The 27,079-nt window shown below is 37.2% G+C and overlaps 1 protein-coding gene across 1 annotated transcript in view; it reads right to left on the bottom strand.

Annotated features, from left to right (window-relative positions):
• The window catches only part of LOC150100786 (uncharacterized), a 164,205-nt gene that overhangs the window by 95,800 nt on the left and 41,326 nt on the right, over positions 1 to 27,079 (bottom strand). The window contains exon 3 of the mRNA XM_090401833.1: positions 10,859 to 10,936. Within this exon, the coding sequence (XP_090257959.1) occupies positions 10,859 to 10,936 (78 nt within the window). The remainder of the gene's footprint in view (positions 1 to 10,858; positions 10,937 to 27,079) is intronic.

Here is a 27,079-nt window from a genome sequence, read left to right on the forward strand (position 1 = left end):
TTGTATGTTTAATACGTTGGATTCTGAATGAATGATTTCTTTGCAAGATTCCTTCATTCAGAATTTAACACAGTGATGACGTAGATTCATTCTTTGCTCGTGGCTAATCCTGGAATGTTCCAAATTGAGAACAAAGAACTGTGATTTGAATAAAAGGTCAATAACAGCAGGTGGTTGAAGGCTTTTTTCAACCTGTGGTTGATCTTTCCTGGACTTTAGCGCAACACCTAAGAGGGCTCCTTCCGAAGTAGAAGGATGGTTGTTTTTCCCATTGCCGATGCCTGATGTACTTTTGCTGCCCGCTCGCTCTAGACTGCGGATAGCCACGGCAGAACCCCAGTGCATAATTCGAAGGAAGACTATCGAGGATTTGACCTGATAGATGTGTCCATGTGTATCATTAAGGAATCGAACTATCCTCTCGGGAAATTGTTAACAAGTAAGCTCTCGTTTTGTTTTGCAGTATGTGATACAATTGTGTCTAGAAATCGTAAATAGAAAGAGACTAATTGTTAACTGGTGGCTATATGTGAACTGAATGTCTTGTTTTTTTGAAGAACTTGTTTTGTTAATGTTAACTGATTCTCGGGATGATACAACATCTGAATTAGCCTTAATTAAGAAGAATATGTAATGGAAGAGAATTAACTGTGTTAACGTTCTTATAACAATTGTGCATGCTTATGAGCTATATTTGTCCCATAGAGGATATTCTATGATAAGTAAGATGGAGTAATTTTGCTAGTAAAAGTGTTATAATCTATGATGTTCAGATAGTGAGTTAAAGTGTGATATATGGTGTATTTTGTTTAAGTTAGTATTTAATCATTCTTTCTATGGTATCATGTCTTTGAAGTTCTGTTTGAAATTTGTTTTTTTTCAACTGCCTGATTCTAATTCCTAAGCCAATGCACTATCCCGAAAATAATTAACGAACCTACGGGAGTAAATTATAACAGCAAACCACGACTTGCGTTTTTGGATATTTGTGTAGAAGTGTAAGATTATATTTTGTCTTCTTCTTGCCCTGACTGTTAACATAAATTAAATCAATTAAGTGGCGCAGTCGGAAATTAAATAAATTTCTTAATTGATTTGTGTACGATTGCTCAGGGATTTCCATGCCAGATAGATCTTAAAAACAAGGTCTATCTAGCTGCAGAAGAAAAGGGGGAGGGCAAGAAGTAATACTAAGTAAGAAAGTAGATTGAAATAACGGAAGACACGCGAATATATTACACTGTAATCCACATACTCACAATCTGCCCTCAAAATCTAAATCCCATAATCTGGATATAATTTTTGTAACTCTTCTTTATACCCTTCCCATTGGAATCCAGGAGACCAAATCTGCATACAATAATCCGGGTGTGATCTTATCAAACCTTATAAAGAGGCAAAATGACTTCCTTATCCTTAGATGTCAAGGTTCACTTCAACCCCACAATTATCCTCTGAGCTGAATTTGCAACTTTTGCTATGTGGTCTTTGAACTTCAAATTCCTATCCACAAACATGCCAAGATCCTTTGCCTCGGTTTCTTGTAGCATAACCCTGCTAATACAATATGCTGCTGGAAATCTCATCACACCAAATTGCATAACTTTGCACTTACCAACATTAAATTGACAGTCATTTTTATTTATCCAAATTTCCACCCTATTCAAATAATTTTGTAAGTGCTGAATATCAGTAGCATCCCTGATTGCCCTGCATATCTTCCCATCATTGACAAACAATTGCACACCTGATGTTAGACTCTGCTTGATGTCATTAATGTATAGAGTGAAAAATAATGGGCCCAAGGACTGAACCCTGAGGTACACCACTGGTCACCTTAAATCTGGCAGATTCCCACTCACTTTATACCACTTTTTGATATCTGTCTGTCAACCATCCCCTGATCCAAGTCAAGAGATTACATTTCAATCCCATATTCTCCAGTTTATGCAACAGCCTTTCGTGTGGTATCCTATCAAATGCCTTAGCAAAAACCAATATTATCATAGTGAATCCATTCCCTTTATCCAATTCGGCTGTAACATAGTTATAAAATATGAGCAAATTGCTAAAACATGACTCTTCCTTTAGTAAACCCATGCTACTCCTTGCAAAGTATAGCTTGTTTTTGTGTATCCATTTCTCTATGCAATTCTTACCAACTTCTCTAAAATCTTCACTACCAAACCAGAGATACTGATAGGTCAGTAGTTAGGCAGATCAGTTTTTCCACCCTTGTACAATGTAACTATCATACATTGCTTCCATTCCTGTGGTATCATTGATGAGCTCAGACTCAAGTAACACAAACATGTGAAAGGCCTAGCCAATTCAGCTAAACATTCCTTTAGCAAACAGACTAATATTCCATCAGTTCCTATTGACAAATTTTTATCCAGGTTATTATGCAACAGCTCTTCAACCTCATTTTCATGAACCTTTAACTCTTCATCTAATATAGCAGTAGCACCGTGACCATGTTACATAACACCTGGTTGATATATGTTAGCAAGGTGAGCACTCATTAATTGAATAATCTCATTAGCTTCTGACACCAGTACCTTCAGTAAAGTTATTCTGCAACATTCATTCTTCCTTTTGTTTATGGCATAACAATAAAATTCTTTTGGATTGCCTTTAGATTGCATTGACAATTTCTTTTCACATCCGATTTAGCTTTCCACATAATACTTGTTACTTTTCTGGCCTGGGCTTCGTATATTTCATAACTCCTCTCACTCTTATTCTCGTGATATTATTTCCACATCATCTTTTTCTTGTGGATCTTTTCTTAATAAGGTTGCACATCCATTTCCCTCTCAACCTATTTATTCTTTGAACACTAGGGATACATTCAGATACCACTTAATTTAAGCACTTTTTCAAAGATTCCCATGCATCGCTGACATTTTCCCCCATTCAGTAACTGATACTATGGGACCAAAAATAGTATTCTCCTACGTTCATTATAATTTCCAACTTCGTAGTTCAGCATATAATCTGTTCTAATGGGAACATCAATATAATTACTTTTTTTTTTTTACTAAGTAATTTAAGGAAATTATAACGTCAACTAGGATATAGATTAAAATAAATTTTAATATACTTCAATATTTCGGCAATGTCACGGTGCAATTTTCAAGAAACTTAAGAACAAGACACGTGCACGCAGGCACAACAAACAGTAAGTGAGGAAGAAGCAGGAAGCTATTATTTCTCCTAAAGTCCTGATGGTGCCCCCTAGCAGACAATGTTGGTATTCTTGGGCGATTGGGCTGAAGGTCTTCTGATTTAGGTTTCCCAAATTTCAGGCAGTCTCATGCAGCCAAATTTGTTGAGGTTTGGATTGTTTCTTAGGGCTGAAGCTGATTCCATGAAAAGCCTTTCATATTTGTATTTACTACGGCGTGGCTTTCTTCCACCGTATTCAATGGCAGGTATCCAGCACATGGTCCGCAAGACCAGAGTGACTGTATTGGTGAAACTGGATGTAGTCCTTGTGTTCTGAAATTCTGATATTTGCTGTCCTGCCTGTATGGCCAAAGTAGGACAGTTTACAGCTGCAAGGGACCTGGTATACACCAGGTAGGTCTGGGGGGGGGGGGGGATTGGTCTTTAGTAGAGCAGATAAGGAATGCCAATTTTTTATATGGTGTGTAACAAGAAGTTAAGTCATGTTTTTTTAGGATTTTTGTAATTTTTTCCGAGGTGCCTCGGATATAGGGTATGGTGATGGATTTAGAGTAATCCTTGTTGTGAGGGGGGTTGTAGTTTACTAGTTTCAATATTTTTTGGATTTTTTTGGAGGGGGGGTAGCCATTGGCTGAGAAAGTGTTGAGAATGTGGTTTAGTTCTGTAGTTAGGGCATTGTCATTTGAACAGATAAGTTTAGCCCTGTTGTGTAGTGTCTTAATGACTCCATATTGTTGCGAGGAGTGGTGGTGGTGAGGTTGTTGGTGAATGTATCTGCCTGTATGGGTGGGTTTTCTATAGACTGAGAAAACCAAGGTTCCATCAAGCTGACAGGTGACTAGTGTGTCTAAAAAAAGGAAGGCAGTTGTTTTTTTCTTCTTCCAGGGTGAATTTGATTCTGGGGTGTTGGTTGGTTAAGTGTGTTAGGAAGGAGAGGAGTGCATCGGAGCGATGTGGCCAAATAGCAAACATCATCATCAACATAGCGAAGCCAAATGGTTGGTTTTTGTGGGGCAGAGTTTAAGGCTTTCTTTTCAAAAGTCTCCATATAAAAGTTGACCAAGGGCAGAGAGAGTGGAGAACCCATGGCAGTCCCCTCTATTTGTTTGTAGAATTTTCCTTGCCAAATAAAACAGCCTGAGTTCATTGTGAACTGAAATAGGGCTGTGATATCGGGAGGAAATTTAGCTTGGATTAGCTCTAAGGATTCTTTGAGTGGGACATTTGTGAATAAGGAGGAGACATCAAAACTGACCATTATGTCAGTGTGTTTGAGTGTAAGGTTTTCTATGCTGGCTTTGATGTGGGCTAAGTTTTTTATGTGTGAAGGTGTGTTGCCAGTATAATGCGAGAGAGCTTTGGCCAAATGTTTAGCTAGTTTGTATGTGGGGGAAATCAATGCCATCCACTATGAGACGTAATGGCACATTTTCCTTATGTATTTTTGGGAGTCCATAAATACAGGGAGGGGGGGGGGGGGATATGGAGTTAAATGGTTTTAATTTGCTAGTGATTTCCACATTCCAAGAAGTGACCTTCTTAAGGAGCCTGTGCAGTTTTCTAATTTGTGAGTTGGTGGGATTGTACTCGATAGGGAGGTAAGTAGACCGATCTAACAATAGAGCTTTCAGCTTACCTGTGTAATTCCTTTGGTTAAGCAATACTGTGGCATTCCCTTTATCAGCTTTGGTGATTATTATTTTCTTGTTTTTCTTTAATTCTAGTAGAGATTTAATTTCCTTACTGGGCATGTTGGTTTTTGATGGTTTAGCTTTGTTCAGAACACAAGCCACATCCAGTCTAATATCGTTGGCGACGTGGTTTGGAAGGTGTCGTATCCCACGTTCAATTTGTATCATAATATCTTTAGCAGGTATTCTTCTGGGCACAATGGCGAAGTTGTGGCCACGTGCAAGGGCGTCGAGTGCTTCAGGTTTCACACTAAATGACGAAAGGTTGACAACCATTTCGGTAGGAAGTTGTGGTTTTGAGATCGATTTCTTTTTTAAATTTTCAAATTTTTTGATGTGTCAATCTCGTACTTTTTTTTAATTCTTTCTCTGCTGCAGTGCATGAGATGTCGTATAAAATAGACCAAATTTCATGGCTTAAGGTGCTTGAAAGGTCATCTTCGAGTGCCTGGATAGCTAAGTTAGCATCATTCAGGAAACGGCGAGTCGTGGCGATTTGTTCCCTGAGCAAGGCTTGGCTGGCACGGTTATAAATACGAAGAGTCTTTTGTGAAGAGAAACGGTGCTTGAATTTGACGCAGTTAGGAATTACCTGGTTATTCCGGCAGCGTTTTAGGAAGGCGAGACGATTCAGTTGTCTTGATAGCTTTAACTTCATTTTACCGGATGTAGTCCTTGTGTTCTGAAATTCTGATATTTGCTGTCCTGCCTGTTTGGCCAAAGTAGGACAGCTTACAGCTGCAAGGGACCTGGTATACACCAGGTAGATCTAGGGGGCGGGGGAAGGGTGTTCTTTAGTAGAGCGGATGAGAGATGCCAATTTTTTAGTGACCTTCTTAAGGAGCCTGTGGAGTTTTCTAATTTGTGAGTTGGTGGGATTGAACTCGATAGGGAGGTAAGTAGCCCGATCTAACAATAGAGCTTTCAGCTTACCTGTGTAATCCTTTTGGTTAAGCAATACTGTGGCATTTCCTTTATCAGCTTTGGTGATTATTATTTTCTTGTTTTTCTTTAATTCCAGTGAATACCTAAATATAATTAGATATTTCCCAAGAAAGCAGAGCATGGTCACCGTCACCAACACTGGTGGTAAAATAGCCATATTCTTAACACGTTCATTGCCAATCACGCGATATCGCGTGATGCGAGTTTTCACCGGGCGGCCAATCACACGTTATCGCATGGATGTTGCTATCAAGTAAAAAAAATTTGGCCACCACACGAAATTCCAATTTTCAGCTTGGCAATGAACGTGTTAACAGAGACCCCTTCTGATACTATGAGCAAATCCAACATTCTTTGACCTCGAGTTACTTCTTTCACATGCTGCTTGAGAAAGTTGTCCCTCAACAATTCAATAAATTCCTCTTCTTTCTTATCATGAGATCATCTACCCAATCAATGTTTGGAAAATTATGTTTGGTACCCATAAGGCTAAACTGGCGATGCATTTCTTTGTCTCCTGCAACTGAGCGACCCTATCATATATTTCATTTTGTTATCCTCCACTTCACACCAGATGGCCTCAAACTCACTGCTACATGGGACATTGTTACCATCATTGTTTTCTTGTATTTCTACCCTAACTGGGCTTAAGTCATCTGATATCATTAGTAGCACTCCTCCTCTCCTATCTCTTCTGTCATTCCAAAAAATAGTGTATCCATTACACTCAATCCCAGTTACCATATGTGATTCCGATAGCTAGGTTTCACTAATGCCAACAATCTTAGGCCACATCATGTTCAATAAAGCAACGAACTTAACCCCTTTGTTTCTGATGCTCCTGGCATTTGTGTATAGACATAATAAATTATGTCTATACACAAATTTTAATAATAAATTATGTCTTTTCCACCCCTTTGCCACATGCATAACATAACTATGTTCAAAGACATTCATATCTTTATCACATTTGCATACCATAGCTGAACTTGCACACACATTTTTCACATTCCTCCTTTGATGATTTAGTTTTATTATTATGATGACTCCCTTGATGATTAATACTACTGGAAACTGCAAAGTCAATGTTGTCCAAAAAAATCCAGTATCAACACACCCTGGATATCAAATGAAACTCTGAAACAAGTCGAGAAAAGAGGAGAAATAAAGTCAAAAGGACTTTCAATGGAAGATGATAAACAGATCTATTGCGAGTAATCCAAATGCATATAAAAACTTTGCATTAAAGATAACTATCCACAACATATGCAGAGAAATTGAAGATCACTCAAATCAAAATCAGACCAAAGACCTATTTAGCAAAATAAAGCTGTTGAATAGAAAATTTAAATCATAGTAGTCAAATATAGCTGATGTCAACAAATGTATTCTTACTGATCCAATGGACATCCTTAATAGATGGAAAGACTATTGTTCAAATCTATACAAAGTTAATTCAGTCTCATTCAACAAATAAAACACCAGAGATTTCCATTAGGAATGTTGCATTTTAAAAGAGCAGGTTGAAAAAGCTCTAAAAAACTAAGAAAAGGGAAAACCCAGAGCCACAACCAAATTCCAAGCTAACTTCTTCATGTCTAGGGACCCATAGGAATTGAAATCATCAGAAAAATTTGTAATAAAATCTGGGAGACAAGAGATTGGGTAAAATTCATTTTTATCCCAATGCACACACATACAAAAAAAAAAAAGAAATATCAATGTATGCAATAATTATAGAACTATAGCCTTGATCTCACATGCAAGCAAAATTCTTCTCTATATTATTAAAGAAAGAAACAATATGTTGAGCAACAACTTATGCAGAACAGGCAGGATGTGGAACCAGAGATCACATTTCTAATCAAAGGCACTTGGTTGAAAAGGCTCAAGAATTTAATATTCCTTTATACATATGCTTCGATGATTATGCTAAAACATCTGACTGTGTCAGGTGGGAGGACCTGTGGAAAAATACTAAATAAAATCAGCATCCCAGATTTTACACTTAACATACCTTTTAAAACAACACTACAAGAGGGAATCAGGCTGCCATGAAGATGGATGGAAAAACATCTCAGTGTTTCAACATCGAGAAAGGTGTGAGACCACGAAGCATACTCTCTATACAATCTTTATGGAGAATACATTATGAGAAAGGAACTTAACACACCTGATAGTGGTTTCTCAGTTGGTGACAAAAAGATAAATAATCTTAGGTATGCTGATGATACCGTTCTTATTGCCAGTAGCAAAGGAGAATTGCCTTCCCTCATTAAAAGAGTTGAATGGGAAAGTCTGAAATATGGTTTAAGAATCAATCGTGATAAAACAAAATGCATGGCCATAGATGAAAATGACAATATCATCTACAACATTAATCAAGCCTGGTCAATAGCTTAGAATTTTCAAATTTCATTTATTTATTCGTATGAGGTTTCCTCCTTTTCTTGGAGGGCTCAAGTCCCACCCTCCATCCCTTTAGGGATGGAGGGGGGGACTTGAGCCCTCCTAATAAGGGATTAGGTATGCATATATTTTTATTACTGTAAATACCTGTGTGTGTTCACGGGGTCAGTTTGCCTGTTCTGAGGGACGAAAAACCAGAGTTTCCAGATGAAAAAATCATCTACCTCCATACGAGATCAGCTAACTCACCTTTAGTCGAAAGAGACCAGATAAAGTTCCTCACATCAGAGACAGGAATCAAATCCAGGTCTTTTTGACCAAATGGCTTCATCTATACTGAGTGAGTTACAGAGGCTTTATTTTCATTTATGGTGCTGAATCTTGGACACTCAACAAGAAAGATATGGACAAGATAAACAGCTTCAAGGATGCTGGAGAAGGATGTTGAGCGTCTCCTGGATGGACAAAAGGTCTAATGAAAGTATAATGAAAGGGTTTGTTAATTGAAGAGTTGTCAGTTTGAAAGAGGTCAGATAAATGGTAGATTAATCTGCACTAGTTAAGATGCTGAAAATCATTGAGGTTAATGATGAGGCGAAGTAATGGAAAGATGTAATAGAAAATCAAATATAATCAGATGAGTCTCAAATTGCCAACCACATCAATTTTTCAGCATCCAGATAGATATTTAGAAAGGAAGGTGAGGAGTGGACATATGGCCATTTCACTACACTCCTTCAGGCAGTGGTTTTCAAACTTTTTAAATCCCCTCTTTTTTTTTTTTTTTGTAAGAAAATTCTTGTGCCCTCTATACTTTCATAAAAGAATGTTGACCTATAGCTTTCTTAGCATGCATTTTATTCTAATAAAACTAAGTTATTAGTTTTTTTTGATAGTACACAATTATACTACAAAGTAAAATAGCACAATGAGATATTTTAAAAATCAGAACTTTGATATTTCTAACTTATTATATTAATGACAAGTGTTTTTAATGCTATATCAAAATAAGTGAATGGAATATAATAAATTTTGTTTAATCCTTTATCCAAGTGTGAGCAAACAAAGTTTGTGCCTGAAAGTATCTTCAGGACTGGGGTAAGGTGGTACAACACCGGGTAACTTGTTGCAAAGGTGGAGCAAGCTAACATCACTCCTATCTCAGTATCTCGTATAATGCAAAACACATCTCCTTGCGGATATGTATAATGTTATGCATTAAGGGAAGGGCCACTACCCAGACTAGTTTCAACCTTCATTGAAATCTCTTCAGAGATAGGTGTGATGTTAGCCTGCTCCACCTTTGCAACGAGTTGCCCGGTGTTGTAACACCTTACCCCAGTCCTGAAGATACTTTCAGGTGCAAACTTTGTTTGCTCACACTTGGATAAAGGATTAAACTAAATTTATTATAGTCTAACCAAGTGAAAAATAAACTTTCAACATCTTTCTCTAAATCCAGAGTAATTTAATAAAAAGGTGGCACACCGTTTGGCAACTCCTATAGGTGGAGATGACCTTGCTAATGCTTCTACCTGGCATCTCCACTTGGGCCTGGCTCCCACTGAAGAGACCTCAATAAAGGTTGAAACTAGTCTGGGTTTCAACCTTTATGTTATGCATCAAGGCCCTTCTCTTGATGCATAACATTATACATATCTGCAAGGAGATGTGTTTTGAATTATGGGAGATACTGAGATAGGAGTGATGTTAGCTTGGTCCACCTTTGCTACGAGTTGCACCTTACCTCTGTCCTGAAGATATTTTATTTTCAGGTGCAAACTTTGTTTGCTCACAATTGGATAAAGGGTTAAACTAAATGTATTATAGTCTAAGCAAGTGAAAAATAAACTATCAATATCTTTCTCTGAATCCAGAGTAATTTAATAAAAAGTTGGCACACCTTTTGGCAACTCCTATAGGTAAAGATGACCTGCCATTGCTTCTGCCTAGTATCTCCACTTCAGGGTCTGGCTCCCACTGAAGAGACCTCAATAAAGGTCGAAACTACTCTGGGTAGTGGCCCTTCCCTTAATGCATAACATTATACACATCTGCAAGGAGATGTGTTTTGCATTATGGGAGATACTGAGATAGGAGTGATGTTAGCTTGCTCCACCTTTGCAATGAGTTGCCTGGTGTTGTACCACCTTACCTCAGTCCTGAAGATACTTTCAGGTGCAAACTTTGTTTGCTCACACTTGGATAAAGGATTAAACTAAATTTATTATAGTCTAACCAAGTGAAAAATAAACTTTCAAGTGAATGGAATATTTAACACATGTGAGAGTTGTGCTAAAAAATAAACAATAACATTGAAAATTGCATTGCACCTCTTCCCAGAAATGGTCTTACACCAACCCACAGTTGGGGTGGGGGGGGGGGGGGGGGTGTCATGGCCCACAATTTGAAAAACACAGCCTTAGAGTTTGTGGAAGTCACCTTCTAATTATCTAGCTTTGACACTTCAGCAACCCTTTATTTTTGTTGTATTTTTCCTCCCCCCCCCTATGGATTGTTATTTTTGTAATTCATAACAATTCAAAAATTGTTATCAATAATTTTTTAATATATTTAAATATAAATTGATATTTCGATGCATTTATGTTTTTACAAATTACCTTATCCTTTTGCTTCGGTTTTTTCTTCTTTAGTTCTTCACAGTCTGCAGGAGAGTGATCAATTGCCCAGTATGAACCCTAGGAGAATAACAATAACTTCATTATCCACTACTATACATTTTATCCAGGAAAACATGTACTTTGCAGTAGGAGAGTGGCTTGTTGATATTATCAGAAAGGGAACTTAAGGCCATGATTCATGATGCAAGTTATATCAAACTTGCCAATCTGAATGTTCTGCTGTATAGAAAATTGAGTTCCTACAACAAAAATACCTCAACATTGGATATGGCTAGAAGTTTGCTTCAATAACAAAATACCATGTAAAAAACTATTTCTGTAGAATTTTTGCTTATACATCAAAAGTACCCGATCACAGAATGGTAATTAAACAATAACAGACAATTCTAAAAAAGCACCACCTGAGTAGCTAATGTAAGATAACTAAATAAGGTCAATAATTTCCTTACTTATTTAAAAAAAAAAAATAAGTATATATATATATATATATTATTATTATTATTATTATTATTAAACAAGACCTCATGGAGTCAAAGACTCATCTAGGAGGTCCTTTTATCTCACACACATCTCATCATACCGGGTCTTAAACACATTCAAACTCCTTGCAGACACCACACTCTCAGGCAAGGCATTCCAATCATTCACAACTCTGCACGAAAAAAACCTGCCTCTCACTCCCCTACTCACACCCTCTTTATACAGTTTCCAGGGATGACCTCTGGTTCTCCCCTGATCTCCCACTATTCGCTGTAGAACTTCTCCACCATTGATCCTATAGCAACCCCTTACCAACTTGTAGGTCTCTATCATATCTCCCCTCTTCCTTCTCTCCACTAGTCTCTGCAAATTACATCTTTTCAATCTTTCCTCATACTCGACATTCCAGAGGTCAGAAACTACCTTAGTCAGTCGCCTTTGGACCCTTTCCAACATCTCCTCATCCTTCTGAAAACCAGGTGACCAAATCTGGGCACAATAGTCCATGTGTGGCCTAATCAAAGCCTTATACAATGGAACAAGAATCTCCCTACTTCTACACGTCAGTGTCCTCCTCATCATTCCCAGAAGTCTTTGTGTTGTCTTCACAATTTTGGCGATGTGACCCCTAAATTTTAGATCCTTATCCACTATCACTCCCAGATCTCTTATTTCCTCTACTTCCAACAATATATTCTTACCAAGCATAAATTCTGCATCCCATCTTTGTTTTCCAAATTTTAAAACCTTACATTTTGCAACATTGAACTCACACCCCCATTTGCTTGCCCAATCACTCAATTTATTCAAGTCTTCTTGCAAGGCCACAACATCTTCACTACTCTTTATGGTTCTTCCCAACTTTGCATCATCTGCAAACAACTGAATATCTCCATCCAAATCTTCGCCAATATCATTAATATACAAGTTAAATAGTAATGGCCCTAAAACAGATCCCTGAGGCACTCCACTAGTGACTTTCCTTTTCCTGGATATTGCACCCCCATACACAACTTGTTGATACCTATCAGATAGCCAGTCTCCAATCCAATGCACTAATCTAATATCCAACCCCATCTGCTCTAGTTTGACTGTCAACTTATCATGAGGCACTCTATCAAAAGCTTTTGCGAAATCCAAGTATATTACTGTGTATCCTTCTCCTCTGTCCAAGGAAGCAGTCACTTTATTGTAATAAGTAAGTAGATTACTAAAACACGACCTCCCTTTAGCAAATCCATGCTGTCCATCAAAGATTATACCATTGTTGTCAACCCAACTCTGGATTCTAGCTCTCACAAGCTTCTCCAACAACTTAACCACAACACCCGACACACAGATAGGCCTATAGTTTGATGCTTGAGTTCGATCACCTCCTTTATGAAGTGGCACAATCTTGCCCTCCTTCCACTCTTTAGGGACTTGACCAAGTGCAAGACTCGTATTAAAAAAATATGTCAAGGCAGGTGTCAACTCTCTGGCACATTCCTTCAGAATACGTGGTGATATATTATCAAGTCCCACAGCCTTATTTACATCTAGTTTACTCAACTCCCCAAACACCTCTTGCTCACTTACAGTCAGTCTCTCCTCCCCATCATCAACTGCTCTTAATCTCTCCATGAAGTCACATTCACAAGATTGAAAGATCTTTATGAACTGCTCATTAAGTATCTCCACCACACATTCTGCAACAGCTGTCTTTATACCATTTCCTCCAATCAATGTCATCCTTCCATAATCATTCTTTCTTTTGCTGGCTACATATCGAAAGAACTCCCTAGGATTCTTTTTAGCTTCATTAGCTAAAATGGTTTTATGGTTTTTGTGGAAATTTATTTTATTCTTATTTATTATAATTTTTTATTTATATATATATATATATATATATATATATAAACAAAATAAAGTTAGTAATGATTAGCAGATTTGAAAATTACTATCTCCCACAAAGGAGATAGATGTAAGCCATTGGATCTGTTTTAGTTAGAACAATGAAGTAAAGTTTCACGTTTCTTTATAAAAATGTTCTATGAGGAAATGACTTTTATGAAGGACTCTGAAGTTTACTGGAACAAGACAAGAGTCCGTCATAAAAACTGTTTCCTCATAAAACATCTTTATAAAAAAAAACGTGTGAAACTTTACTTTATTGTTTTAACATAAACAGATCCAATGGTCTACATCTATCCATTTTGTGGGAGATATGAAAGATTACCTATTTGAAAACTACTAACTTTACTATGTTCGTGTATATATTTATATAATTTTTTTTTAATAAGTTAGGAAATTGACCTTATTTAGTTATCTTACATGAGCTACTCAGGTGGCACTTTTTAGAATTGTCTGTTATTGTTTAATTACCATTCTATGATCCAGTACCAATGATGCCTATGACACTCAGGTGAAAATTCTACAGTAATAAAGTTTTTTAAGTGAGTTTTCCTCCCTTTTTAGAATTCTTTTAATTGGCCAGAAGATTCTTAGATATCAGCAAATTCAAATGCTAGACAGAACTATTACATTTAGTAAATATAGCAAACAGAATGGCAAGTGTATGTATATATATATATATGTATAATAACTAAAGATAGCCACAAGTTTGAAACGCCTGTGCTAGAAGAAGATATGATTTTGAAACATGCAAAAGCAATGTTAGCAATAATAGAAAAACAAGAATTTTTAAAATACTTAGAGAACATTTATGAATGTAACAAAATACTTTGAAATCATTTTTCCTTGTTTTAACCAACGTCATAAATAAAAAATTATAATAAATAAGAATAAAATAAATTTCCACAAAAACCATAAAACCATTTTACAATGAAAATTAAACTCTTACTGAAGGCTCACTGGAGCCCAGTTAGCTGAGATGCTGGGTTACAGCTCAATTTCATTTGGCAACTATATTCTGTTATAAACTATTCATGCAGAAATTAAAAAAAAAAAAAAAAAAAAAAAAAAAAATGTTGAAAGCTTGATAAAAGTTTCACACATATCCAAATATAATTATTTGGATTTTGTAACTAAGTGTAAGCACATCAGGACAAAAAAAGCAAATGAAAAAATGTACATAGATGTAATATGTAGAAAAACATAGTGATGAAAATAACAAATGAAATACTACATATGACAGATTAAATATGCATCTGGAGTTCAACATTATTTAATAAATAATAAGTTCAAAATAAATAAGTTTGAAAGACATATGGACCAAACCACATTACAGATACAAATGCAAGTAAACCAACTGAACAGTTCTATGCACTGTAGTGTCAGTGATAAATGATCATTAGTGATACCAGTAACACTGAAAGCAGACAAAAGAAAGTGAATAAAATGCTTTAACCACAAACAAACACTATAATAATTTAATTATAAAAATCTACATTTATAAATAAAGCAAAGCAAACAAGAATCCATTGAGATATCAAAGTTCTTGGAAAATAATGATATATCATAGAATGTACAAAGTACTGATGCAGCATATTTCCCTGACTAAATGGACATTTCAGGTTTAGTCAAATCTATCATTAGCAGAAATGGAAAAACCAGGCTGAAACACACACCACTTGTCAGTATCTTGTGTCTAAAGTTAAGCTGTCAAAGTAATTTCAGGATTCCCCACCTAAAATTAGTGCATTTTGAACATCAATTTATGAACCTTAGCAATACAAATTCCATTTCTAAAAATATAGTACCAGTGTATTACCACAAACAAGACGATATCAGCATGGCAAAGAGTCTAGATAAAATATAAATTGAATACAAGGATTAAGCATTGCTTTCAAAGGATTTCAAGGCATTCTTCAAACTTATTCTATATGTCAGATTCATGTAGCAAAGTGGATAAAGCTATCATCCATGTGGATGATTTTAATCCACATGGATGATTTTCATATTTGATGACAGCTTTAAAAAAACATCTGATCATCAAAATAAGTTCTAAACTACCTCAAATAACATACCTTTATATTATGGATGAAAATGACAAAAAATATGTAGTTTTAGAAATAAAAATGCAATATTTCCTCTTCTTGTCAATAAAATAATTCTTTATGGATGAAAGCCACTGTAGTATACGATTGACTTCCACATACACTGCTTGGAAAGAAATCAACAGCATCCTGCCTTGTAACAAGTTGTGTATGTTTGTAGCTGGTATAAATTGGAGGAATATGATGCTCCCAAGTCAGTGCAATTGTGTCCAGGTAAAATGGCTGCAAGAAAGGAACTGATGGAGTTTGAAAGAGACATGGTAATAGAATGCCATGTTGCAGGCCTATCTGTTTGAGAAATTGTTGACAAATTGGGCCATATCCCAGGTCAACAATCAGTGATACCATACTGAGATGGAAGTACAGGGAGTCAACTGCAAGTGCCACCTGCAATGGATGACCCACCACACTGACCGAATGTGACTGTAGGGTGCTAGGAAGGATAATATGTAAAACTGCCATTCGTCAGATGGCAGGTTGAATGTGGAGTTCTGGGCATCGACAGGAACACAAATCTGCACAAAAACATTCAGAACCAAGGTTCATGGTAAGACTGCAGTATGCAGAAACCCTGCAAATATCAATAACCACAGAATTTCTTCGAACCTTTCCAAGAATTATGTCCAAAGATGGATAATGTTACAGGGAGATCTTCTGTGGAATGAGAGTAGCACCAGCTAATGAAGAAATCAAATATAGCCAGGTGACTAGATTTGTGCACAGAAATCAAAATTCCTTGAATAATATAAACATTGAATGTATTCAAGGAAAAGTATGATAGTTATTGTGGTCCATTAGTGTTCAACCTCCCACAATGAGTCACTCTTTGGAAACTTGGAAGTAATACAAAAAAATATTAATACTAAAATTACTAAAATGGTGCCATTCTTTGCATTATAGCTGTAATTTTCTGCAATTATAGCTGTAATCCTTAAAACTTTTGCAATGTGTCCCTTGAACTTCAGTTCCCTACTAAGATCCCCAGATTCTTGTCTCTTCCATCTCCTGAAGCAGAGCTACTCCAACTGGCAAACCTCATTCCATCTTCTCTGGCCAAAAGTACTTAACTTTACATTTACCACTGAATGGCATTTCCCCCCCTTCTTCAGCCCAAAGCACCAACCTATTCAAATCCTCTTGTAATAAGCAGTCAACATTTCTTGCAATGCTATTCCTAATTTAGTATCACCAGCAAACAACTGATTATTATCTCCTTTCACACCATTAACTACACATACTGCCCACTGAATAAGAAACTTTAATTTAATGCTATGTTGGGCCTCCTTTAGCCCGAATTACAGCACACATGATTTGGCATAAATTCCACAAAGTGTTGGACTGCATCTCCTTTAATTGGCTCAGATTTGACGGAAGAAGACTTTTCAAATGGATCTGTTTATCTAACATGTTCCATATATTCTCAATGGGATTCGGATCCAGGTAGTGACCAGGGAAAATGGTGGAAGTCGCTGTCATGCTCACTGAACCATTCTTGAGCATGGACAGTAGCACTGTCATTCAGGAAACAAGGATAAAAAGTCAACACTGCAGGATGGACTTGATCAGCAATGTTTAGATATTCCTTGAGGACACCTTGACATTCAGCAATATCAAGGACCAACAGAACATTCCCCACACCATGAGATCACCTCCAGAACCTTGAGTTGTGTTTACAAAACAAACTGAGCTCACTGCTTCATGGGGCTCCTACCAAACTCTGCATGGTACACCTTGTTCTGTATCATTGTATAGAACAAGATGTACTGTGACTAGTCAGACCATATGACTTTTTTTTTCCCAATCTTCCAGTGTCCAGTCACTGTGCTCCTGACACCACTGCAGATGAACTTTCTAGTTCTTTGCAGAAATCAATGGTTTCTGTATAGGCATATGACTGCAAATACCGATCCTCTTCAATTCCCTGTGCATAATTCGGTGAGATATTTGTCAGGAACAGCATTCATTAAATACTTCAATCAACTGCTGCACACAGTAAGTTCTGTTTGTTAGTACAAGCCTTCTCGGATGATGGCAATCTCATTCCTGACAAGCTATCTTAAGACCACAGTTACGCCTCTTAGACAAGCAAAGTGGGTTATTTTACCACTAATTAAACACCTGGAATATCTCACCTTTGAGAAACCAGTCAGCTCTACTGTTTTAAAAATCGTGACTCCAGCCAGACAGGCACCCATAATAAGGCCTTTAACTACGCATGTAAAGTAAATTAATTAAAGATAACTTTAATGAATCACTTCTATATTTCGACAATGTCACATTGTCATCTTCAGGAACATAAAGATATGGTATGTGCACTAAAGGAACTAACAAAGCAAATGAGGAAGAAATTAAGACACTAATTTTGTTCCTAAAGTCCTAACGGTGCCCTCTTGCAGGCTAATTTGGTAGTCTTGGCCGTTGGGCTGAAGTTCTCATAATGAAAGTCTCCCAAATTTGGGGCAGTTTCATGCACCCAAATTTGTTGAGGTTAGGAACGTTTTTTAGAGCTGCTGAAGATTCTTTGAATAATCTTTCGTATTTAAACTTGCTGCGATGGATTATTTTTGTCTTCTTCCAACGAATTTTATGGTGGGTATCTAAGGCATGGTCTGCCAGCCCAGAGCGGCTGTACTGGTGAAACCGGATGTAGTCTTGGTGTTCTGAAATCCTGATATTTGTTGTTCTGCCTGTTTGGCCAAAGTAGGACAATTTGCAGCTGCAAGGGACCTGGTATACACCAGGTAGGTCTAGGGGAAGTGGTTGGTCTTTGGTAGAGCGGATAAGGGATGCCAACTTTTTATATGGTCTGTAACAGGAAGTAAGGTCATATTTCTTGAGGATATTAGTTATTTTTTCAGAGGTGCCCTGGATGTAGGGGATAGTGATAGACTTGGTGTAGTCTTTATTGTTGAGGGGGGGGAGGGGGGGTTGTGGTTTTCAGGTTTTAGTATTTTTTGGATTTTTTTGGGGTTATAGCCATTGGCTAAGAAAGTGTTGAGGATGTGGTTTAGTTCCATAGTCAGGGCCTTGTCATCTGAGCAGATTAATTTTGCCCTGTTATATAGTGTTTTTATCACCCCATATTGTTGTGAGGGGGGTGGTGGGATTGCTGGTGAATGTATCTGCCAGTGTGGGTGGGTTTTCTGTAAACAGAGAAAACCAAAGATCCATCAAGCTGGCGGGTGATTAAAGTGTCTAGGAAGGGGAGGGTGTTGTTTTCCTCTTTTTCTAAGGTGAACTGGACTCTGGGATGTTGGTTGTTTAAGTGTGTTAGGAAGGAGTGGAGCGAGTCTGAGCCATGTGGCCAAATAGCAAACACATCATCCATATAACGAAGCCAAATAGTGGGTTTTTGTGGGGCGGAGTTTAAGGCTTTTTCTTCAAATGTCTCCATAAAGAAATTGGCCAAGGGTGGGGAAAGTGGTGAACCCATGGCTGTCCCCTCTATCTGTTTGTAGAACTTTCCTTGCCAAACGAAATAGCCTGAGTTCATTGTGAACTGAAATAGGGCTGAGATATCGGGAGGAAACTTGGCTTGGATGAGCTCAAGGGTTTCTTTGAGTGGGACATTAGTGAATAGGGAGGAGACGTCAAAACTGACCATTATGTCAGTGTGTTGGAGTGTGAGGTTTTCTATACTGGCTTTAAAGTGGGCCGAGTTTTTTATGTGTGATGGTGTGTTGCCAGTGTAGTGTGTGAACGTTTTGGCTAAATGTTTGGCTAATTTATATGTGGGGGAATCAATGCCATCCACTATGGGACGTAATGGCACATTTTGTTTATGTATTTTTGGGAGTCCATATAATCGGGGGGGTCTAGAGTTATAAGGTTTAAGCTTGTTGGTGACTTCCACAGGCCAAGAAGTGACTTTCTTAAGGAGTCTGTGGATAGTTCTAATCTGAGAGCTGGTCGGATTATATTCAATGGGGAGGTAAGTAGTACGGTCTCGTATTAAAGAATTTAGCTTACCTTTGTAGTCTTTTTGATTGAGTACCACAGCGGCGCTTCCCTTATCAGCTTTGGTGATTACTATTTTTTTGTTGTTTTTTAATTCTTGTAGGGCTGTATATTCGTTTTTGGATAAGTTGGATTTTGGAGGTAAAAAAATACGAAAACCTGACCAAGACTTCTACTTCTGTACCCCAGCCACCACTTAACACAGTAGTCAACCTCTCGTCGGCAGTTTTAAAGCCTGAAGCACTCACCGCACTTTCACGTGGTCACAATTTCGCCCTAGCTCCAAAAAGGATTCCTGCTAAAGAAATCATGATTCAAATAGAGCGTGGAATTCGCAACCTGCCTATCCATATCGCCAACAACGTGAGACTGGATGTAGTCAGTGTTCTCACTAAAGCCAAACCTCCAAAATCCAACTTATCCAAAAGCAGACCATGCCTTAGATACCCACCATAAAATTCGTTGGAAGAAGACAAAAATAATCCATCGCAGCAAGTTTAAATACGAAAGATTATTCAAAGAATCTTCAGCAGCTCTAAAAAACGTTCCTAACCTCAACAAATTTGGGTGCATGAAACTGCCCCAAATTTGGGAGACTTTCATTATGAGAACTTCAGCCCAACGGCCAAGACTACCAAATTAGCCCGCAAGAGGGCACCATTAGGACTTTAGGAACAAAATTAGTGTCTTAATTTCTTCCTCATTTGCTTTGTTAGTTCCTTTAGTGCACATACCATATCTTTATGTTCCTGAAGATGACAATGTGACATTGTCGAAATATAGAAGTGATTCATTAAAGTTATCTTTAATTAATTTACTTTACATGCGTAGTTAATTCCATAAATTAATTACCAGTTATGTCTAACCAACGTATAAGTCTTACCACTAGAATAAGGTGTTTATCGAACTACGAAAGATTCTTTGTTTTTCTCATTGTGATCAACACTATTGACAAATACTGACCAGTGGTGATACACGTGACCAAGTATTTTGCATATATGCCGCATAAATGATGTTTATGTACATCTGCATAAAGGTTTCTAATTCAGTGGACAGTACGTGTATATCACTGATGTATAAAAAAGTTCCTAGAATAGAATAGAATTTGTGTGGAATCCCACTCATCGCCTTCCTTTTTCAGGACACTGCACCTCCATACACAACTTGCTGGCTCCTATCAGTCAATCATCTCTGTAACCAAGCTACCAAATGACTATCTTCCCCTCCTGCAATATATGAAAAGATAATGAGTGCTCACTTCACTAAGATCTATCAACCAGGTATATGTAATATGATGCAGAGCTACCATTGCAATGGATAAAGACAGAAGTTTAAGAGCTGTTGCATAACCTGGAATAAAAAATTGGCAATCGAAAGGAATGGATGGGATATCAGCACGTACACTAAAAAAATATTAAGGTGAATTGGCTTGGCCCCTGACATATTTGTATACTTAAGTCTCAGCTCAGGAAAGATCCAACAAGAATGGAAGGAATATATAACAGTTTCTGCTGTACAAGAGTGGTACAAAAACCCGTGTGTCTAACTACTGATCTACCAGTATCTCTGGAGTAGTTGTAAAGAATTTACGAATGATCTGGAAGATATGCATCACCAAATTAGTACAATGAGTACAGGCCGAGTGATTATTATGGGGGCCTCCAACTATAGAGATATAGACAGGAAGGAAGAAAGATCACATGGAATGAAGGAAATGGAATTTATATCGTGGCTGAGAGATAATTATTTGAAGCAGCATGTGATGGAGGGGACTAGGGGACGTGAGAGTATTGGACCTGATCATAGGATCAGAAGAGCTATTCATAACCAATGTGACCTTGCCTCCAATTGGTGAAAGTGTCCATGCAGTCTCAACTTAGGAGACTGTACAACATAAGGGATATTCTGTCAAGAAGGGATATATGGAACAACAAGGCAGGTGATTATGATAGGCTTACAAAGAAGCTTAAATCTGTGCCATGGCATAAAACACTGCAGGATAAGGATGTCAGCAGTGCATAGGAGATAGTTAAGGGTCATCTAGAGGAAGCAATATTAAATTGTATACCTAAAGGAAAGGAGGATTAATCAAGTAGGAGTTAGATGGATGAGAATTATCACTAAGCATGAACTTTTCATTATAAGAAGAAAATGCTGTGGAAGGATATAGAGAAAATAAATACAGGGTGTTTCAAACAGAATGTCCTGATTTGAAAATTGTATATCTCTGCAACCACGAACCACAAATGAATGCGACTTGTACCATGTGAATGGCCTTGGCTGAGAGTTTGATATGACGACTGCTAGATGCCACTACTAGCGCCCAGATAGCCGCTACACTTAGTAATGAGAAGATTTCAAGTAATTAAATATAATTATTTGACATCGGGTCATTCTTTTTGAAATACCCTGTATATAGAAAGGGAAAGGAAATATAAAGAGAAATGTGACTGGCAAACTCAAGAACAGTACAAGGATCTGGCAAAAAAAGGTGACCAGCATGACAAGAAAGGCAAAATCTGATTATGAGAAGAATATAGCTGAGCAGGCCAAAGGAAATCCCAAAGAGTTTTTTTGTTATGTGTGTGTGTTAGGCTGACCTGCTGTGGTGTGTCAATTATGTTTTGCTGTTATAACCAAAAATCTGTCTTCATGCTCTGTGGCAAAGCAAGAGCAACCTCTTATTCCATTGGTTTGAAATGCTCCCCAGAGGCTACATACAATGCTAAGCGAGATTCCACATTCACTGGCAATATCAGTAATTCTATATCCTTCTTTAAGCTTTCCAATAATTCTTCCCTATGTGAAATGATCTAGATGATGTCTTTGAGACAATACAAGATATTAGAGTTTGCAACTTTATTCCTTCACGAAAAGAGCTTCCTTCAATACCATTCGCCTTCTGAGTGCGAGTTTCATCAGTTATACAAACTGCTACAAGCTAATTCATCTGAATTTGCAATTGTAATCAGAAGTAGTGTTCGCCCTTAGGTTGGACACCAGTGTATTAGAAAGTGGTGTGTGTGTGTGTCAGATTTTAGGTGAGAGGTGTACTCCATGGATTAGTCTTTAAGCCACTGTTGTTCAATCTATACATTAATGACTGATGTGATATGTCAGAAAGGACCTGACAGAAGATGTTCAATTGTTTGCTGATGATGCAAAGATAGGCAAGATAATCACAAATGCTACTGATATATAGCATTTACAGTATAATTGGCATAAGCTGGAACATTGGACAAATTATAAAGGCTGTTAAACTGAATGTTAGTAAACATGAAGTTATGCACTCTGGCATGATTATGCTACAAAAAATTGATTCAGCTAGGGAACAAAGTTATGTTGGATATGATTTTGAAGTTCAGATGTCACATTACAAAAACTGCACATACAACTCAAAGGATAATTGAAATGTTGAAACTAACATTGATATATAAGGATAAAGAAGTCATTATTGCATGCAGATTTGGTCTCTTGGATTTGGAAGGAATAAAGAAGCTATGGAAAGGGTGCAAAGAAGAATAACAAAGATGATATCAGGAATATAGATTATAAAGACAGAGAATATGAATTGCAGACACTGGAAAACAGGAGAAAGAGGTCTATAGACTTTGGAAAGAGTGCTATAAGTTATTGACTGATGAAATTTTTCCTTATATGGAAGATGGGGAGAGGACAAGAAGTCATCCATGGAAGTTAAGCGTTTGTGAGGATACAAAAATGGATAAGAATTAGATTTCTCTCAAAGAGTAGTGAACAAGTGGAACAGTTTGCCTCTTGAGGCAGTGAATGTATCCAGTGTAAATGAATTTAAGAGAGGTATGACAGTTGGTATGGGCAATATAAGGCTTACCTCCTTGAGTCTTTCACTCCCTGAAGGTTTCAGATAATAATAAAATTGAATATCATACTGACAACTGAAAATGGTGACAGCAATAGCTGCCAAATTATTGGAAATAGTTTTAACTAATTTAAAATATCTCAACTATTAACTAATTAAATCCTAAAAGATCCATTTATAAGAGAAATTTGTTTTCTTATATAACTGCTATCTATCCATCAAAATTGCTTAACCCAGAATTATAAATGTAATAACACTGTGTTAGTTAATAAGTTGCATTATTGTGTACATTTATAATTTACTTTTTTTTATAGCAGTTCTTGTAGATAGTAATATTTTTATAGGGTCCACTTCAAATCTTTCATTGAAGAAAATTATTTATATCATATAAAGTAATTGGAGATTGTTTCTTCTTTGAAAAAAAATTTAAAAATCCCTAATTTTTTTTTTCCAGATCATATTATCTTAAATTATTATCCTTTTTCTCTGTCATCTTGAGGTGAATTTTCTTGATATTCTAGGGCTTAGTAACAGATTTTCTTGTTGTTGTTTATTGTTGTAATTTGTTGTTTATAAAGTTTGAGTTTTTTCTTTCAAGTAAGGCAAACCTTTAATGGTTTTATAAACATGCTTTAGTGTGGTCGAACACTTTATAATGAACTGTTTTGTTTTATATTTTCCTAAGAACTGCTGAGTAATTATCGCAACAAGCATAAACAGATATGATGCATTTGCCTCCTCCTTGTTTGGATAACAGCAAAAAAACTATGAATATGGCATAAGAACACCATATGGACACATTAATGTTTGTTTGCCATTCACCCCCCCCTCCAAAAAAAAACATTAATTTAAAAATGTAAATCATTTACAATCAAATTATTTTCAAAAAAAGAAAAAAAAAATTAGTTTATCAAATAAAATCATTTGTTGTAAATTTTGTTTAGATGCAAACTCTGTCTCCTCAGACTCAGCATCTAGGATAGTCTTGGCCTCAAACTTATCAAGCCTCAAAACATTAAGTCTTCCCAAAACCTAGGACGGTACGAAAGCAACTCCGGCTAGCGCTGCCTTTTAATGTGTGAGGCACGAACGGTATCGTTGCAGTGGCTAGACGGGATTCTGACTTAGAAGCGTTCAGTCATAATCCCACGGATGGTAGCTTCGCACCACTGGTCACTCGACCAAGCACATGTACCAAGTGTCCGAACCTGCGGTGCCTCTCGTACTGAGCAGGATTACTATCGCAACGACTAGTTATCAGTAGGGTAAAACTCACCTGTAATCTATATCATCAGGTAATGTTCTCCTACAGTATCACACTCTTTACTGCTGCATTGGGCACAGATAGTAGAACCATGACAGGCTGCTTGAACATGCCCACATTTTTGACATTTAAAACACTGTAAGTGAATAGGAATCTACAGCTCAATGAGTACCTAAAATATCCTACATTTACAAACAATAGAAAATAAGGTGTTTCAAAGGTAAGGATGGTATTCCTGGTCAGAGCCAAATTATCATCCTTGTGTATCAAGGTGAACTTATAACTGTCACTCATTGGTCTTTAAATTCTGAACATATTTCCTCATCTGGACCATAAAGAAGATCCCAATTTGATATGATGCCTATAGAACAATTGCACCATTTAATGGGGTATTAGAATAACTAGTATTCCTCCATGGTTGTTGCTTGAAGTAAATTTCAGTTTTGTCAGCATGTTTTTACCATAATATCACCATAAGAGTAACAATTTCGGGTGATCTTGTTAATTCTTCCAAATCCCCTCCAAATAAAGAAGAATGACATTTTCTCTACTGTATCACTTCTTGCACAGATGACATGCAGTGCTACATTTCCATGTGAATCAGATGTTTTCTATCAAATTAGATATACATAAATTTTGCCTTATGGGGAGAGGATGCAATTTCAAATTTGAGAAATATCCAGCAACGATAAAAACATATAGAAGTGTGATGCCAGATTACGCCAGATGCAGCAGCAGCAAGTGTTGAGCCCAGTCCTCAGAGACCTAATATAACACCAGTACTTCTCAGAAGCATGCCCAAATGCCAAATGATCCTGGTTAGATCATTCAGAACTGCCCGTCTTCTGGGGTAGCACTAAATGCAAACACAATAGCAACAGAATGTTGGATATAGAAAAGTAAAGCAAAATAAGACTCAACAGTAGAGAAGAATACAGGAAAACCTCGCTTAACGAAATTTATTAATCCATCAATTAATGCGCACTAAGCGAAATCGTGTTAAGCGAATACAATAAAAAAATAGGAATAATAATTATAATTTATCCATCAGTTAGGGTAAATTTCGAAAAAAAATTGCAGTATAAGCTATATTAGAGGATAAAATCATCAAAGTTAATAAAAATCAATTGTTTAATGTCTAAACATTTGATTGAGCTACTTTTTTTTACAAAAAAATTAAGATGTTTGAATCGTGCTCGGCTTTTTCATCTTGTCATGCAATTTGAGATAGCTGGCGATCACTTTATCAAGATTTCGGCAAACTTCAAAGCTCTGTTCCATATCAGGATCAGCATAAAAACAACATTTCCTTAGCATATGCAATGTGATTGATTGAAAACTGAAATAGTGTTGAGATATTAGGAGGAAATATGGCTTGGATGAGCTCTAAGGTTTCCTTAAGTAAGACATTTGTGAACAGGGAAGAGATGTCAAAACTGACTATTTGAATATGACCCCCCCCCCCAGCTCCCAAATTAGAACACTCCAAAGGCTCCTTAAGAGGGTCACTTGGTGATTCTCCCAACATACAAATTAGCCAAGCATTTAGTCAAAGCGCTCACTTGCTATACTGGCAACACACCATCACACATTAAAAACTCAGCCCACTTCAAAGCCAGTATAGAAAACCTCTCACTCCAAAATACTAACGTAATGGTCAGTTTTGACGTCTCCTCCCTATTCATAAACATCCCACTCAAGGAAATCTTAGAGTTCATCAAAGCCAAATTTCCTCCCGATATCTCAGCACTATTTAAGTTCACAATGAACTCAGGCTATTTCATTTGGCAATGAAAATTCTACAAACAGATAGAGGGGACAGCCATGGGTTCAGCACTCTCCCCATCCCTGGCCAACTTCTTTATGGAGACTTTAAGAGAAAGCCTTAAATTCAGCTCCACAAAAACCCATTGTTTGGCTTTGCTATGTTGATGATGTGTTCACTATTTGGCCACATGGCTCAGATACACTCCACTCCTTAACACACTTAAACAGGCAACACCCCAGAATCCAGTTCACCTTAGAAAAAGAAGAAAACAACAGTCTCCCTTTTATAGACACTCTAATCACTCGCCAGCCTGATAGATCCTTGGCTTTTTCTGTTTACAGAAAACCTACCCATACAGGTAGATACATTCACCAGCAATTCCCTCCCCACACACACACAACAATATGGGGTTATAAAAACACTATATAACATGGCAAAATTAATCTGTTCAGATGACAATGCCCTAATCACTGAACTAAACCACATCCGTAACACTTTCTTAGCCAATGGCTACAACCCCCACAAAAATCAAAAAAAATGTTAAAACCCCCACCCCTTCACAACAAAGATTACACTAAATCCATCACCATTCCCTACATCCGGGGCACCACTGAAAAGTTAACCAAAATCTAAAAAAAAATATGACCTGACTTCTTGTTACAAACCATATAAGAAATTGGCATCCCTTATCCACTCCACCAAAGACCAGCTACTTCCACTAGACCTACTTGGAGTATACCAGGTTCCTTGCAGCTGTAAACTGTCCTGCTTGGACCAAACAGGCAGGACAGCAAATGTCAGGATATCAGGACAAAGACTACATCCGGTTTTACCAATACAACCACTCTGGGCTTGCAGACCATGCTCTGGATACCCGTCAGAGAATACACTG

This window comes from Typopeltis vanoorti, chromosome 12 (assembly GCF_054136105.1).
Source record: "Typopeltis vanoorti isolate ZY-2024b chromosome 12, IOZ_Tvanoo_1.0, whole genome shotgun sequence".
Taxonomy (NCBI): domain Eukaryota; kingdom Metazoa; phylum Arthropoda; class Arachnida; order Uropygi; family Thelyphonidae; genus Typopeltis; species Typopeltis vanoorti.